The sequence below is a fragment of the Lepidochelys olivacea genome (genome assembly GCF_965140295.1).
Source record: "Lepidochelys olivacea isolate rLepOli2 genome assembly, chromosome: 9".
NCBI lineage: Eukaryota > Metazoa > Chordata > Testudines > Cheloniidae > Lepidochelys > Lepidochelys olivacea.
Window position 1 is genome coordinate 55,439,375 of NC_140419.1, and position 16,949 is coordinate 55,456,323.

General features: G+C 45.4%; 1 protein-coding gene across 8 annotated transcripts in view; it reads right to left on the reverse strand.

Annotated features, from left to right (window-relative positions):
- Positions 1–301: 301 nt before the first annotated feature.
- The window catches only part of SEPTIN2 (septin 2), a 55,050-nt gene continuing 38,402 nt past the window's right edge, over positions 302–16,949 (reverse strand). For 6 of the 8 annotated variants that reach the window (XM_084638372.1, XM_084638374.1, XM_084638373.1 and 3 more), the window contains 2 exons: positions 12,222–12,334; positions 302–4,193 (listed from right to left, as the gene is read on the reverse strand). In XM_084638372.1, coding sequence (XP_084494498.1) covers positions 12,230–12,334 — 105 coding nt within the window. In that variant the 3' untranslated portion in view covers positions 302–4,193; positions 12,222–12,229. Of the gene's footprint in view, positions 4,194–8,011; positions 8,606–8,670; positions 9,757–12,221; positions 12,335–16,949 lie in introns of those variants that run through there. The other 2 variants (XR_014712888.1, XM_084638369.1) reach the window with 2 other exon arrangements.

A 16,949-nucleotide genomic window follows, 5' to 3' on the forward strand; every position in this document is an offset into this window, starting at 1 on the left:
AGGAAGTTGTAAGAGGTTGCTGGAAGGACAAGAGCATCACTTAATACTTACAGTTCTACAAACTCAGGATTACCTGCATGAAGAGTATACTGTCAGTGCTGTGCAGGTTTTATTTAATTCCCATATTTTTGTGCAGCTCCATCAATATATCACCCTTCACTTACATGAGTCCAACAAACTGGACTGTGAAGAAGAAATTAGAACACCAACCCCATCATGCTACTTAATGATTCCTGGTTAGACTATACAAGGAATTCAATAAAGACCCACTGTATATTTTGATATTTTTATTAATATAGTCTTGGCTAATGATAATACAGAATCTGAATACAGAAATTTAAGATGTTTGTATACAAAGAAATAACCCTTTTAATAGCCAAATATAAAGCACTGCAAGTGTACCAGTACTCTGACTCCTGAAATAACTGTAAAACTACTTCTAGTAAAGAAAATAAAACCATTGTGGCCAGCTCAGTGGGCCAGTGATAATGCTTGACTCCAAAGTCTCAATTCCTCCAGTCTGGGTTAGCTTCAGGTAAAAAAAAAAAAAAAAAAGAGGTTTGAGAAAGAATGGCTTATTTTTTATGTTTCCCATCAAGTCATTACGTAAGTGAATGGCAGTTGCAATCAGGAGCATCAAAAGCCAAGTGCAGAAGAGAAGAGCTCCTCAGAGCTGTCGGGCACACAGGACTTTTCCACCAAAGGAGTGTATGTGTGGAAGCAATTAGCAACCATATAAATTCCATTCATTAAGATAGCAAATCGCAAGAATTTACACTTCCGTTGGAAAAAAGTGAGAACATTTCCTCACTAGAATCAGTAATTTCAAACTCACTCAATAACTAACCATAATGCTCTACTAAAGCTAGCTGTTCAATGAATGCATATTACCCCCCAAACCCCAAGATCTCTCATAAGTAAGGCTAAGATTTTGTTACGGTTATTTTTAGTAAAAGTCAGACAAGTCAGAGGCAATAAAAAGTTCAGAGCCCATGACCTGTCTGTGACTTTACTAAAAATAACGGGGGTCAGGGTTAAGTTGCGGGGGAGGAATGGAGTCAGGAGAGGGGGTAGACAGACAGGAAGAACCACGGCAGGTGAAAGCTCTGGTTCCAGTGGCTGCAATGGGGGCACAGCACGGGGGGCATGCAGCCCCCGCTCCAGAGCTGGCCACAGCTGTGGGACAGAGGTGCACAGCCCTGGCTGCAGCCCTGGGAAGCTGTGAGGGGGGCACACGGCCCCCACTGCAGCTGCCGGGCAAGGGCACACAGCCCCAGCTGCAGAATGGTCCCAACTGCAGCTGCAGCAGAAGCCATGGGGCAGGGGTGCAGCGGCAGGGGGCACAGTCATGGCGGGGCACACAGACCCCACTCCGGAGTTGGTCACAGCTGTGGGACAGCGGTGCGCAGCTGCAGCCTCTGCCAACCTATGGCCACAGTGCAGGGAGAGGGACGGCTCACGGTCCTGGAACGCCACAAGGGGGGTGCACGGCTCCCTCTGCAGCCCCCAACATAGGGCTGGGGCACACGGCCCCAGCTGTAGAATGGTCCCTGCTGCAGCCCCTGGCCGAAGCCACAGGGCTGGGATGCAGCGGGGGAGAGCAGCCACGAGGAGTGCACAGCTCTTGCTCCAGAGCTGGCCGCAACTCCTGGACAGGGGCTAACAGCCTGGCTCCAGCCCCCCACACCCTCCAAGCCACAGGGCAGGGGCTGCAGGGTACTGGTTCCAGCCATCCAGCCCCAGTTGCAGAGCAGGGGCACAGTCCTGCCTCCATCCCTGGCTTCAGCTGCTGAAGTCACAGAGATCTGGTTAAGTCACGGAATTTGTGACTGCCGTGACCTCCATGACTAAATTGTAGTTTTACTCAGACAATTCCACAGGTAGAGCTCAACCTGTGCTATCTGCACTAACTGCATAGTATATTTTTATTCCAAAACAGAAGTTGGCTTAAGTAAGGACTACAGGAAGGGAGCGGTTCCTCAACAAAGGTTATCCACAGGGTTAAATATGTACTTGTCACTTGTGAAATATTATACACACATATTATATATATAAAATAAAAAAAGCTTTCATAGATTTTTTCCTAATACTGGTTATAAATACTATTGCAGTTTAGATGACAGTACTAACTGCAGATGAAATTCACTGAAATGTTATGCAACAGGTTTTCCTTGCAAAATGGACAGCACTTCAAAATGTGCTATGTCCAATGTATGTAACATGACAGTAAGAATTCTATTGTAACTGAGACCATTTGAGAACCCTAAAAGAGCACAGAGGTGCTCAGCTGCACTATTTGAACAAAAAACACCTGGGGGGGGGGGTATTTTAAAGTAGTTATTCTAATGACTTCACTGAAGGTTAATATTATTTCTGATCCTTTTATGGTCACTTCTTCAGTAAACCAGTCTGCTCAATATATTGAAAGATTTAATTAACATGGCTTGACATTTTTCTCTGGCAATACTGAAATGCCTTATTACTATCTTTTCTCTATGGAAAAGGCAAAATTTAAACATTTACATTTCTTTCCCTACTAATTTTGTATTCATCCATTTAGCAAGAAAGGACTCATTACTCCTGTGTTTCTGACAAAGCACAAATCAGTAAGGCTGCTACTTAGATGAGTAGGAAGATGAGCAGCTCTATGAAATGACAGCTGCTCTAGAGGCAGCACAGGAGTTCAACACAGAGGCTATTGTGGTGGGTTTTGCTTTGGATAGTAAAAAGATACTCAGAATATAAAGCAATTTATAAACTGTAGCAATTTTAAGGTAGATCAAAATCTGATCTGCTCAGTAGCAGGACTCCTTTAAATTAGTAATTTAGTGACCATTAAAGCAACAATTTGTGGAATTTAACTGCAGGATTAGGTTATGTTATTCCACATCTCTGATATCAATGTAGAAGAGGATGAACAAGGGCACTGCTGTGCAGGAGATCAGAAAGATCTCAGCATTTTGTGATGGTGCCACTTGTATTATCTCTTTGGCACTGGTGGGTTGTAAACACCACTGGTAACTAATTTTGCAGTAGCACATCATGTTATGAAATCTGACTGTTGGCTCTGGAGGGGTAAGTAGACAAGAGGAGTCATTCAGCAAGCAGTATCACTATGTCAGCAACTGGGCCTGTGCTGTAATGGCTATATCATACCCTGCCATAAGCAAAAAACATAACATAACTAGATTGAAAGGTGTAGTACAAGCCTAACTCAGGCAAAAAGTATCCCTTACTACCACCTTAATATCTAATGAAAGTAGCTTGAAAGTTCTTCCCCTATTACATTAGGAAAACTATTTTTTGGAAAGCATCTGAAATGAAGGCAGATTTCTCTTTTCCAACCCCGCCTTGTGTACCAATATCAGCATTATTCTGGTTTACTTTTGCTGCAGAGGCACCACTGGAACACACTACTACTTTGTGCTGCCCTACAGCAAATTGCTTTTAAGAAGTTCCCTTCAATAAACTGGAGGATTTTAATTAATGAAACAGAATCCAGAAGATATTTCCCTCAAGATAAAACGTAAATGCAATAAACATTTGCTCCCTAAACTACAGTGTCCCCTTTGACAAGGAATTCGCTCTTATCTCCTCTCTCCTAGTTAAGACAAAGCATACCTCTTTTATAATTAGACACTTGTGATGCCAAGGCAATGGCTATTCAGCACTGGACAAGAAATGAGGAATGGCCAAGAGTCTCACAGGTACACATTTAAACAATGTAAGAAATAGGAAAGAGAATAACTTAACTTGGCATTGGACTCCCTAAGTAGTCAAATATTACACCACTGGACAACCTATAGCAACGGTCACGTCTTTCTAGGTGTAATAAGTAGTATGAATAATGGTGCTACTGAGCTATGCAAATAGATTGACCACTGCTAAGTCAGGTTAGGAAAGGCTCAGTATCATCCATTTTGCATTCCTAATATACTGGATTACATAAAATGAGCTCAATAAAATACTAAATTACTAAACTAAAACTTATCACAATCTCTATATAATGAATAAAATACTGACTGAATACAATCTGTTACAAAGTACATATTACAAATGTTACCATGCATTTGTACATAACATACTAACATGACCTCCAAGTCATAGGCAAAGTGAAAGACATCCTTCCCAGTGAGAGACACCATTGCATCCCAACACTGGAATGTTTCCTCTTAATCTGCATATGAAGTCATCTGCAAAGAAGGCAGAAATATGGAAAGTTAACTGTTAGCTGTTTTGTAACTACACCTTGTATTTAAGAAACTGAACTGTGGTGTGTGTATCCATTACTCAGTGCTAACAGTCAAAGATCATCTTCGATATTCCACATGTGGATCTATTAAGGTGCAGTCTACATGATGTCTAAGATTCCTTCCATCAGCCTCACCAGAACACACTTTGCCAGACACACCAACCACCCCCTCTGAATTCTGGAGCATGAGACACTGCCTGTGGGGATAAGGCAAGTTTGTTTTTTCTAATGGTTCATAATGGGGATAAGGCAAGTTTGTTTTTTCTAATGGTTCATAAACACAACAAAGACTAGCATTAAGATTTAAAACCTTAGATCCAGGCAATGTTGGAAAAATGGATTTCCTTTATGCCTAACAATGTTGGAACATCACTATTTAAATGCATTGTGTGACATCCAATGGGGGAAGTTTGATAATGTGACAGACTTTCTATCTCAAAACTGAGGACATAACCTTTTCGTCCCTACTCCCCCAAATCCCTACAGTTCCTAAAGCAGTGTCTCAAATGGTGACCCAGGGAGAATTTTCTGGGTGTAGGCAGAGAGCAGGTTAGTCACATAGTGCTGGATCTGTTTCCAGGTGCTAAACTGAATTCAAAGCATACTAAACATTTCCCAAGTAAGCACTTGCTGTGGTCACCAAAGGGCTCTTATATGATCACCACTGGGAAGGGAGGTAGACCATGTGATTGAAAGGGGAGGAGGATGCATGGTCTACACTATGAAAGTCTGAAGACCCCTTCTCTATGGCATTCTGGAACACTATACAAATTGTTACACACCAACACAAGACAGAGTAGTGACTCCCAAATTCAGAAGAAGATACACTGAAAATAACTGAACATAAAAAAAAAGTGTTAACACAAAGCTAAGGTTGCATACCTAAGAACCCATAACTAAGGAAATGTGAAATTTAAGGCTGAATGTATAACCTTAACCTTGCTCACTTGCACAAAGCCTAATCATGTGATATTTCTGAAATGCCATTTTTTGCTTTGTATTTATATAGGGTGTGTGCAGTTAAACTGGGAAATAGTAATAGAGCCAGTAGAAATGTTTGTGTACATTTAACAGAATATGTGCAAAAAGTGTGAGATGTGCACAGTAAAACATACTATGAATTAGGGATGTAAATATTTAATAAGTTAACCATTTAAACGATTACAATTATATTGTTTAACTAATTAAAGTGAAAAGGGACCTGGGCCACTCTGGCTGGTGGTTAATGGTTAGGCTGGGTTAACCGGTAAGACTAATGCTTACTGTTTAATGTTTTACATCCCTACTATGAATGTTCTCTAGAGGTTTCTCAAACATTTGAAGTAAGGCCCATACCCTGAGATATTATCTTGTAGACCACCTTCCCTTCTGTTCATGATCATGCAGAACACCTCAGAGAACAGAGCACCATTTTTTCATCCCCCCCCCACGAGAAGAATACACCCATGACAGCCAACCAAATAACCGAGCAGAATGGGAACCAGGACACTGCCTCAGTGTTTTAACACCCTTTCTGAAGGGGACAAAAACCTCTATTCTGGTGCATCTCTAGATTAAATAATTTCTAAAGGGAAAGGGATGATAGATTTGATCACTTCAAGTCCCAGATTCAAGAGCTCTATATCTGTTCTAGATACAGACAACTGCTTTCAGGATAAAAGAGCCCTGAGGCAGCCAAACTTCTGTGACACAACATGTCACCCACCATGCCTCCCTTTCTCAAGGGAGCAGCTACCACCCTCATCAGCATCATGAAGATAAAGCTGATGTCCATATGATTGAGAGGGCCCAGTACTACAGATGGAGAGCCTCCAAACAATCCCCATTCAATTTTCAGATGCTAATTAGCAATAGACCTGTGCAATCAAGTATCATGAATTGTCAAAATCAGATGCTGTCCTGAATCAACTACTAGAATTAACCACATCCATTTTAATATTCATGGATTTGGATATTCATACTACCCCCATCACTGAGACTGCATTAAAGCAAGGACATGAAGTTTTGTTCCCTCATCTCCATTTTTCAGTCAAATAATTGTTTTTAATGTTATTGTAGAATGGATACCTCAAAGTGAGCTGTAACATTTTCCTCCAACCTATGCTGGCAGCAAGTTACATAGCCATGGGGCACTTGCCAAGAAAGTGTGGTCTCCTGCACTCATGAGTCTCAATCTTGAGGCTGGTAATTCAACTTTCCAGTAGAAAGAGGTTTTGAGTTCTATCCTTGAGGGGGCCATTCTGTTTTTCGCAAAGCCACCCCCTTTGTTGATTTTAATTCCCTGTAAGTCATGTCGTCAGTCACCCCTCCCTCCGTCAGGGCAATGGCAGACAATCGTTCCGCGCCTTTTTTCTGTGCAGACACCATAGCACGGCAAGCATGGAGCCCGTTCAGATCACTCTGGCAATTAGGAGCACATTAAACACCACATGCATTATCCAGCAGTATATGCGGCACCAGAACCTGGCAAAGCAAAACTGGGCGAGTAGGCGATGTCAGCGTGGTGACGAGAGTGATGAGGACATGGACACAGACTTCTCTCAAAGCACGGGCCCTGGCAATGTGGGCATCATGGTGCTAATGGGGCAGGTTCATGTGGTGGAACGCCGATTCTGGGCTTGGGAAACAAGCACAGACTGGTGGGACCACATAGTGTTGCGGGTCTGGGACGATTCCCAGTGGCTGCGAAACTTTTGCATGCATAAGGGCACTTTCATGGAACTTTGTGACTTGCCTTCCCCTGCCCTGAGGCGCAAGAATACCAAGATGAGAGCAGCCCTCACAGTTCAGAAGCAAGTGGCAACAGCCCTGTGGAAGCTTGCAATGCCAGACAGCTACCAGTCAGTCGGAAATCAATTTGGAGTGGGCAAATCTACTGTGATGCAAGTAGCCAACGCAATCAAAGATCTGCTGATAAAGGGTAGTGACCCTGGGAAATGTGCAGGTCATAGTGCATGGCTTTGCTGCAATGGGGTTCCCTAACTGTGGTGGGGCCTTAGACGGAACCCATATCCCTATCTTGGGACCGGAGCAATAAGCCGGCAAGTACATAAACCGCAAGGGGTACTTTTCAACAGTGCTGCAAGCACTGGTGGATCACAAGGGATGTTTCACCAACATCAACGTGGGATGGCCGGGAAAGGTACATGACGCTCGCATCTTCAGGAACTCTGGTCTGTTTCAAAAGCTGCAGGAAGGGACTTTCTTCCCAGACCAGAAAATAACCATTGGGGATGTTGAAATGCCTATAGTTATCCTTGGGGACCCAGCCTACCCCTTAATGCCACGGCTCATACACAGGAGCTGTTCAACCACAGGCTGAGCAAGTGCAGAATGGTGGTAGAATGTGCATTTGGATGTTTAAAGGCGCACTGGCGCAGTTTACTGACTTGGTTAGACCTCAGCGAAACCAATATTCCCACTATTATTACCACTTGCTGTGCGCTCCACAATATCTGTGAGAGTAAGGGGGAGATGTTTATGGCGGGGTGGGAGGTTGAGGCTAATCGCCTTGCTGCTGGTTATGCACAGCCAGACACCAGGGCGGTTAGAAGAGCACAGGAGGGTGCGGTGCGCATCAGAGAAGTTTTGAAAACCAGTTTCATGACTGGCCAGGCTACAGTGTGAAAGTTCTGTTTGTTTCTCCTTGATGAAAACCCTCGCCCCTTGGTTCACTGTACTTCCCTGTAAGCTAACCATCCTCCCCTCCTCCCTTCGATCACCACTTGCAGAGGCAATAAAGTCACTGTTGCTTCACATTCATGCATTCTTTATTAATTCATCACACGAATAGGGGGATAACTGCCAAGGTAGCCCAGGAGGGGTGGGGGAGGAGGGAAGGACAAGGCCACACAGCACTTTAAAAGTTTAAAACTTATTGAATGCCAGCCTTCTGTTGCTTGGGCAATCCTCTGGGGTGGAGTGGCTGGGTGGCCGGAGGCCCCCCCACCGCATTCTTGGGTGTCTGGGTGAGGAGGCTATGGAACTTGGGGAGGAGGGCGGTTGGTTACACAGGGGCTGTAGCGGCGGTCTGTGCTCCTGCTGCCTTTCCTACAGCTCAACCATATACTGGAGCATATTAGTTTGATCCTCCAGCAGCCTCACCATTGAATCCTGCCTCCTCTCATCAGATTGCTGCCACCTTTCAGCTTCAGCCCGCTACCTCTCCTTCTGGTCATTTTGTGCTTTCCTGCACTCTGACATAGTCTGCCTCCACGCATTCCTCTGTGCTCTGTCGGTGTGGGAGGACAGCATGAGCTCAGAACATTTCATCGTGAGTGTGTTTTTTCCGCCTTCTAATCTTCGCTAGCCTCTGGGAAGGAGAAGATCCTGTGATTCTTGAAACACATGCAGCTGGTGGAGAAAAAAAGGGACAGTGGTATTTAAAAAGACATTTTATAGAACAATGGGTACACTCTTTCACGGTAAACCTTGCTGTTAATATTACATACATAGCACATGTGCTTTCGTTCCAAGGTCGCATTTTGCCTCCCCCAAGCGCGTGGCTAGCCCCTACACCCTCCCCATGGCTAACAGCGGGGAACATTTCTGTTCAGCCACAGGCAAACAGCCCAGCAGGAACAGGCACGTCTGAATGCCCCTTTAAGAAAAGGACCCTATTTCAACCCGGTGACCATGAATGATATCACTCTCCTGAGGATAACAGAGAGAAAGAATGGATGTTGTTCGAATGCCAGCAAACATACACTGCAATGCTTCGTTTTACAATGATTCCTGAGTACATGCTACTGGCCTGGAGTGGTAAAGTGTCCTACCATGGTGGACGGAATAAGGCTGCCCTCCCCAGAAACCTTTTGCAAAGGCTTTGGGAGTACATCCAGGAGAGCCGCGAATGCCAGGGCACATTAATAATTAAACATGCTTGCTTTTAAACCACGTGTACTATTTTAAAAGGTACACTCACCAGAGGTCCCTTCTCTGCCTGGCGGCTCCAGGAGGCAGCCTTGGGTGGGTTCGGGGGGTACTGGCTCCAGGTCCAGGGTGAAAAACAGTTCCTGGCTGCTGGGAAAACTGGTTTCTCCACTTGCTTGCTGTGAGCTATCTTCCTCGTCCCCAAAACTTGCTTCTGTTTTGCCTCCATCTCCATTGAAGGAGTCAAACAACATGGCTGGGGTAGTGGTGGCTGAACCCCCTAAAATGGCATGCAGCTCATCATAGAAGCAGCACGTTTTGGGCTCTGACCCGGAGTGGCTGTTTGCCTCTCTGGTTTTCTGGTAGGCTTGCCTCAGCTCCTTAAGTTTCACGCGGCACTGCTTCAGGTCCCTGTTATGGCCTCTGTCCTTCATGCCTTGGGAGATTTTGACAAATGTTTTGGCGTTTTGAAAATTGGAACGGAGTTCTGATAGCACGGATTCCTCTCCCCATACAGCGATCAGATTCCGTACCTCCCGTTCGGTCCATGCTGGAGGTCTTTTGCGATTCTGGGACTCCATCATGGTTACCTCTGCTGATGAGCTCTGCATGGTCACCTTCAGCTTGCCACTCTGGCCAAACAGGAAATTGAAATTCAAAAGTTTGCGGGCCTTTTCCCGTCTACCTGGCAAGTGCATCTGAGTTGAGAGTGCTGTCCAGAGTGGTCACAATGAAGCACTCTGGGATAGCTCCTGGAGGCCAATACCGTCTAATTGTGTCCACAGGACCCCAAATTCGACCCAGCAAGGCCGATTTCAGTGCTAATCCCCTTGTCAGGGGTGGAGTAAGGAAATTGATTTTAAGAGCCCTCTAAGTCGAAAAAAGGGCTTCATCGTGTGGACAGGTACAGGGTTAAATCGATTTAACGCTGCTAAATTCGACCTCAACTCCTAGTGTAGACCAGGGCCAAAAGACAGAAGGTACAAAGGACTGGAGACTTGAAGGATGTGGCAAGAAAAATGGGACTTTAGACCAAATATATGGTTGTAAAATGATAATCTTGGACAAGTTTCAGAGTAACAGCTGTGTTAGTCTGTATTTGCAAAAAGAAAAGGAGTGGCACCTTAGAGACTAACCAATTTATTTGAGCATAAGCTTTCGTGAGCTACAGCTCACTTCATCGGATACATACTGTGGAAAGTGTAGAAGATCTTTTTATATACACACAAAGCATGAAAAAAAATACCTCCTCCCACCCCACTCTCCTGCTGGTAATAGTTTATCTAAAGTGATCACTCTCCTTACAATGTGTATGATAATCAAGGTGGGTCATTTCCAGCACAAATCCAGGGTTTAACAGGAACGTCGGTGGGGGGGGGGGGTAGGAAAAAACAAGGGGAAATAGGTTACCTTGCATAATGACTTAGCCACTCCCAGTCTCTATTCAAGCCTAAGTTAATTGTATCAAATTTGCAAATGAATTCCAATTCAACAGTTTCTCGCTGGAGTCTGGATTTGAAGTTTTTTTGTTGTAATATCACAACTTTCATGTCTGTAATCGCATGACCAGAGAGATTGAAGTGTTCTTCAACTGGTTTATGAATGTTATAATTCTTGACATCTGATTTGTGTCCATTTATTCTTTTACGTAGAGACTGTCCAGTTTGACCAATGTACATGGCAGAGGAGCATTGCTGGCACATAATGGCATATATCACATTGGTGGATGTGCAGGTGAACGAGCCTCTGATAGCGTGGCTGATGTTATTAGGCCCTGTGATGGTGTCCCTTGAATAGATATGTGGACACAGTTGGCAACGGGCTTTGTTGCAAGGATAGGTTCCTGGGTTAGTGGTTCTGTTGTGTGGTATGTGGTTGCTGGTGAGACAAGCTTACTTAACAATTGATAAACAAGTTAGATGGTAATTAATGCTCCTAGGCATTTAAAACAACAGTTAGGTGAGGGAGGAAATAGAAGTCATGATTAGAGAGGGGAAATGCCTCTACATGGAATTTTTTCAGCTTGCAACAACTGAGAAAGATCAGATCTGAGGCCATTGTAAGGCCTATTGTTTTATATGGATGTGAGAGACACAGGCACTTACTAAGAAGGAAGAAAGACAGCTTATAAATACCTTCAAAAATACATGGTTGAGATGAAGTTTTTGGCTAGTAAGGCCAAAAGAAGATATAACAGGGAATTGCAGGAGGTCTATGGAGAAGCAAGTATAATAGTAGTGAAACCCTGAGGACTCCAATGGGCAGGACATGTAATTAGGATGACGGAAGACAGACCAACTAAGCATCTCTTGTAAGGACATAGTTGTGGTGTCTGACCAAAGAGAAGATGGAGGAAAAAAATTTAAGTGCTCTTAATGTGAATTACCATCAATGGGAAAAAAATATGGACTTGACAGAAAGATGTCGGGAAGAACAGCCTGGCCAAGGATTTCAATGGTCTACACAGTCAGGGAGGAGGAGGAGATGTGTATTAAATAATTATTTATCCATAAAAATTCTTACTTGTCCTAAGAAAGCAGAAGAATGGGTTAGACAAAGTAGACAAAGTTTGAATGAATATTTTCAGATAGCTATTTAAAATACATACTAAAATGCATTGCTTTAAGTTCACTGTCACCATTCTTTAATTGTCTTTAGTAATTGTCAGAACTGAACTAAGCCAGATTGTCAGAACTGTTCGCCAGATGGAAGCTATCCCCACTATTAGAACAGGAGCACATGACCGTGTTCTCAAGACAAAGCTCAAAACAGAAATTAAGAACTGAATACAGTTCTCTACGTTTTTCTGGAAATTGAAAGTTACATTTGAAAAAATGAAATCAAGTTTTCATAATACCTTTTTCAATCAGAGCATCAATACTCAATTAAGTAAGTTTAAATATGCTTATTCGGTCTTCAAGGTACTGAGTCACTTCACTTTAAAAAACACTTGTGTGAATATTTAAAAATGTAACATGAAATGGACTGAACCTCTTAAACAATCTCAGGTCAACTGATTGACTTTCCAATGCCTTGAAACATCTACTATGGACAATTTATTTTTCTTATTGCAATTATAATCAAATGAAGGTCTTACCAAAGAATTTAAACATGGTGTCCAGGAACTGCACTGCTGTCTCCCTCACCACCTTGCATCTGCATTTGCATCTGAGCCTGCATCCTTGCAATCATCTCTTGCATGCGACGAAGCTGAAAAAGACAAATAGTACAGAAAAAGCCCTTTAGCCCTCTCTCCTAAGCAAGTGGTTCTTCACTGCCACAACGGATTGGTTCCTATTCAATGACAACTAATTTTGATCTTCACTAATACTTTTTTGATGGTTAGTTGTAACATTAAAAAAATATTGCTTTTCTTCACTCACAAAAATATGTAAGTAATTTACTGATCAAAACAACAGGCATCACTTTTGATATTTGGCACCAGTTTCCAAAGTGTGTCTCAGCAGAAGCTTCTACTTCCTCTATTTCCTTTTGGTGTTATTTTCTTAGTTACAGCAATACATTAAAATGGATTGTGTGTGGTGGTGTTGAAGAGCTGAATTAAACTACAGTATTTACAGTCACTGAAGTTATTAGTAAAGCCCCAGTCTGCAAGCTGACTTATGTCCCCTCCACCCATTCCTTGATCCTTGACAGAAAGAGGCAATACATGAAGCATTCCAGCTAGTGAAATAATTCAGACAACTTCTTCTGTGGCAGACAGGGATTGCTGCCAGGAACCCAGTAGTGCTGGTAATCCATCTATCCAGACAAACATATAGGATATTAAAACTAAGAAAAACTTAGATTGGGGTTCTACAAATACAATTCAATAATCCTAAAATGTTTGAGTCTTTAAATGCACAAGTCAGGAAACAACTGTTGAGATTAACCCAACCATATTGCATATATGTAGTCGTCTTAAATTCTATTTAGGCTATTGAATGATGCTCTTGATAGATTTAAAATAATGGAGCCAATATTGCTCTAGGAACTTTGGTTTTATTATGCCCTTGCTTTTGTGCATTTAAGTTTTCACCCTTATTGCTGCATTAATACGTTTCTGCAATTTATTTTTTTTAATGAAGTTAGCATAATGACCCCAACAACCTTACTCCATCCCAGCCACTCCCCACATTGACAAGCCTGCCACCCCTATGTTAACTACAGTCCTCCTCAAGAGATCATCCCCACTCCAGTGACAAGAGCACCAGTAGAAGGCAGGGGGTTCAGAAGGGGTCTTGTCCTTGTTAAAAGGACACAGAGAAGGGTTTCTGCAATTGTGGGGAGCAAGATGTTTTTCCTGCTGTGAAGGACTACAAGCTCATCTCTAGAACCATAGAATATCAGGGTTGGAAGGGACCTCAGGAGGTCATCTAGTCCAGGGGTCGGCAACCTTTCAAAAGTGGTGTGCCGAGTCTTCATTTATTCACCTTAATTTGAGGTTTTGCGTGCCAGTAATACATTTTAACTTTTTTAGAAGGTCTCTCTATAAGTCTATATATTATATAACTAAACTATTGTAAATAAAGTAAACAAGGTTTTCAAAAGAAGCTTCATTTAAAATTAAATTAAAATGCTGATCTTATGCTGCTGGCCCGCTCAGCCCGCTGTCAGCCTGGGATTCCGTTCACCTAGGCCAGCAGCAGGCTGAATGGGGCCTGCGGCCGGGACCCCGGCTGGCAAGGGGCCAGCAGCCAGAACCCCAGACTGGCAGCCAGTCTGGGGTTCCATCCGCTGGCTCCTGTCAGTCAGGATCCTAGCTGCTGGCCCCACTCAGCCTGCTGCCGGTTTGGGATCCTGGCCCTGCCCACAGAGGGGGTACCTACATTCTCCCTGGTTCTAGCCCATTCTCCTCCTTTCTCTCTGCACTGAGCTGAGGGTGGGAGTGCACTGACCATAGGGCTGGGAGTGAAGGAGCAGGCTGGGGGCTGGGGTGTAGGGTCTGGCCAGGAGCTAGAATGAGGGAGGGGACTCAGGGTTGGGGCAGGAGGTTTGGGTGTGGAGTGCTTACCAGGGCAGCTCCCATTTGGTGTGAGGGGCACAGGTGGGAATGTGTGTGTGCGGGTGTGTGTGCAGGAGCACCCATTTGGTGCTCAGGGTGGGGGTGGGAATGTCAGGGGCCCAGGGGTCAGAGCAGGAGGCTAGGGTGTGTGGGGGGTGCTGGAGTCAGAGCTGGGTGTGTGTCAGGGGGTGTAGGGATCAGGGTAGAGGGCTGGGTGTGCTTCCAGCCCCCTGCCCAGAGCAGATCACGGCAGGGTGCTGGAGGGGATATGCCCTGATTCCACCACCCCTTCCCCAAGGCCCTGTCTCCACCTCTTTTCTGCCTCTTCCCTGGAGCAGAGAGTGCTCTGCGACTCCGCTTCTCCCCCTCCCTCGCAAGGGCCATCAGTTGATTGGCAGCAGGGAGGGAGAGGCAGGAACACAGCACACTAGGAAAGAGGCTGGGGAGGGGGAAGCTTGCCTGCCCTGCAGCAGCAGCCAGCAGGACCAAGCTTCTTCACCCTGCCCCCGTGGGGGGGGGGGGGGGAAAGAGGGGGGCGCACAGAGAAGAGCAGGCCAGGGTGGGCAGGATTTTTAATGGCACGCTGTTGCCTGCTTGGATCCTGGCCTGGGTTCGGCAGCCGGCTGAGTGGGGCTGGTGGCTGGGACCCAGCAGGCAGCAGCGTGTCATTAAAAAAAAAAAAAAAAAAAAAAAAAAAAAAAAAAAGGCTCATGTGCCGTCTTTGGCATACGTGCCATAGGTTGCCGACCCCTGATCTAGTCCAACCCCCTGCTCAAAGTAGGGCCTAATCCCCAACTAAATCATCCCAGCCAGGACTTTGTCAAGCCTGACGTAAAAACCTCAAAGGAAGGAGATTCCACCACCTCCCTAGGTAACCCATTCCAGAGCTTTACCACCCTTCTAGTGAAAAGGTTTTTCCTAATATCCAACCTAAACCTCCCCCACTGCAACTTGAGACCATTATTCCTTGTTCTATCATCTGGTACCACTGAGAACAGTCTAGATCAGGGATAGGCAAACTTTTTGGCCAGAGGGCCACATCAGGGCGCAAAACTGTATGGAGGGCTGGGTAGTGAAGGCTGTGCCCCCCCAAACAGCCTGGCCCCTGCCCCCCCTCCCACTTCCTGCCCCTCTCAGAACCTCTGACCCATACACCCCCTCTCTCCCGCTCCTTGTCCCCTGACCACCACCTCCCACCCCTAACTGCCCCCCCCCGGGACCCCACCCCCATTCAACACCCCCTACTCCCTGTCACCTGACTGCCCCCGCCATCCACACCCCCACCCTCTGACAGGCCCCCAGGGACCCAGCATGTTATCCAACCCTCCCCCCCACCCCCAGATTGCCCTGACCCCATCCACACCCCTGCCTCCTGACTCCCACACACTATCAACCCCCTTTTCCCTGCCCCAGAAGCTACACCCCATCCAACCACCCCCTGCTCTGTTCCCTGACTGCCCCCGGGACCCCCTGCCCCTTATCCAACCTCCCCCTGCCACCACCCCCTTACCAGGCCGCTCAGAGCAACAGGAGTCTGCAGCCCCGTTGCCTGGACAGAGCAAGCCGCACTGCCCGCGTGGCAGTGTCACTACAGGGGAGGAGGAACAGTGAGGGAGGTGCCGGGGGCTAGCCTCCCTGGCCAGGAGCTCAAGGGCCAGCCAGGATGGTCTCGCGGGCCAGACGTGGCCCGCAGGCCGGAGTTTGCCTGCCTCTGGCCTAGTTCCATCCTCTTAGGAACCCCCTTTCAGGTAGTTGAAAGCAGCTATCAAATCCCCCCTCATTCTTCTCTTCTGCAGACTAAACAATCCCAGTTCCCTCAGCCTCTCCTCATAAATCATGTGCTCCAGTCCCCTAATCATTTTTGTTGCCCTCCGCTGGACTCTTCCCAATTTTTTCACATCCTTCTTGTAGTGTTGGGCCCAAAACTGGACACAGTACTCCAGACGAGGCCTCACCAATGTTGAACAGAGGGGAATGATCACGTCCCTCAATCTGCTGGCAATGCTCCTACTTATACATCCCAAAATGCTGTTAGCCTTCTTGGCAATGAGGGCACACTGTTTACTCATATTGAACTTCTTGTCCACCCCTAGGTCCTTTTCTGCAGAACTGCTGCCTAGCCCCTCGGTCCCTAGTCTGTAGCAGTGCATGGGATTCTTCTTTCCTAAGTGCAGGACTCTGCACTTGAACGTCATCAGATTAGTGGGGGGGAGTTAGTAATGAAAGGAAGTTATTTGACTGATTATCAGAGTGCATGTTCAAATGCAAATTCTAATTGCAGTATGCAATCTCCTTTTGCTTGTAATGCTGTTCACACTTGTCAACGCTGAGTAACAACTATATGCTAAGTGTGAAATTAAACTTTTTGTGAAATTAAACTCACATGGAAAGGTGCCCTATTAAAGTGCTGAAATTCTATAATTACAAGACAAGCTTCTCCCCACTGCCCTGATATGTGGATAATCCTGGCTTAGCAGAACTGTATCAGAGGCAAGAAGATAATTCAGTGTCAACTGTCCATTCAATAACCTGGTGCCTCAGAATGCTCTGAAGGTGCAGACTAATGTCAGTTGTAGCAGGGATTTTGTAATATGGTCACATATGCTCACTATAAATTGGAGTGAGCCCAGGCTCATTTCACAAAGGACTTAAAACAACCAGCAGATGGCAAACTACTTTCTGATCCAAAACAGATATGAGCCAGCAGCCAGGAGATTAAAGGTTCCCAAGGTACAGTCACTACCAGCAGGAGTGAGTTTGTGTGTGTGGTTTTTGGAGGGAGGTGAGGGGGTGAGAGAACCTGGATTTGTGCAGGAAATG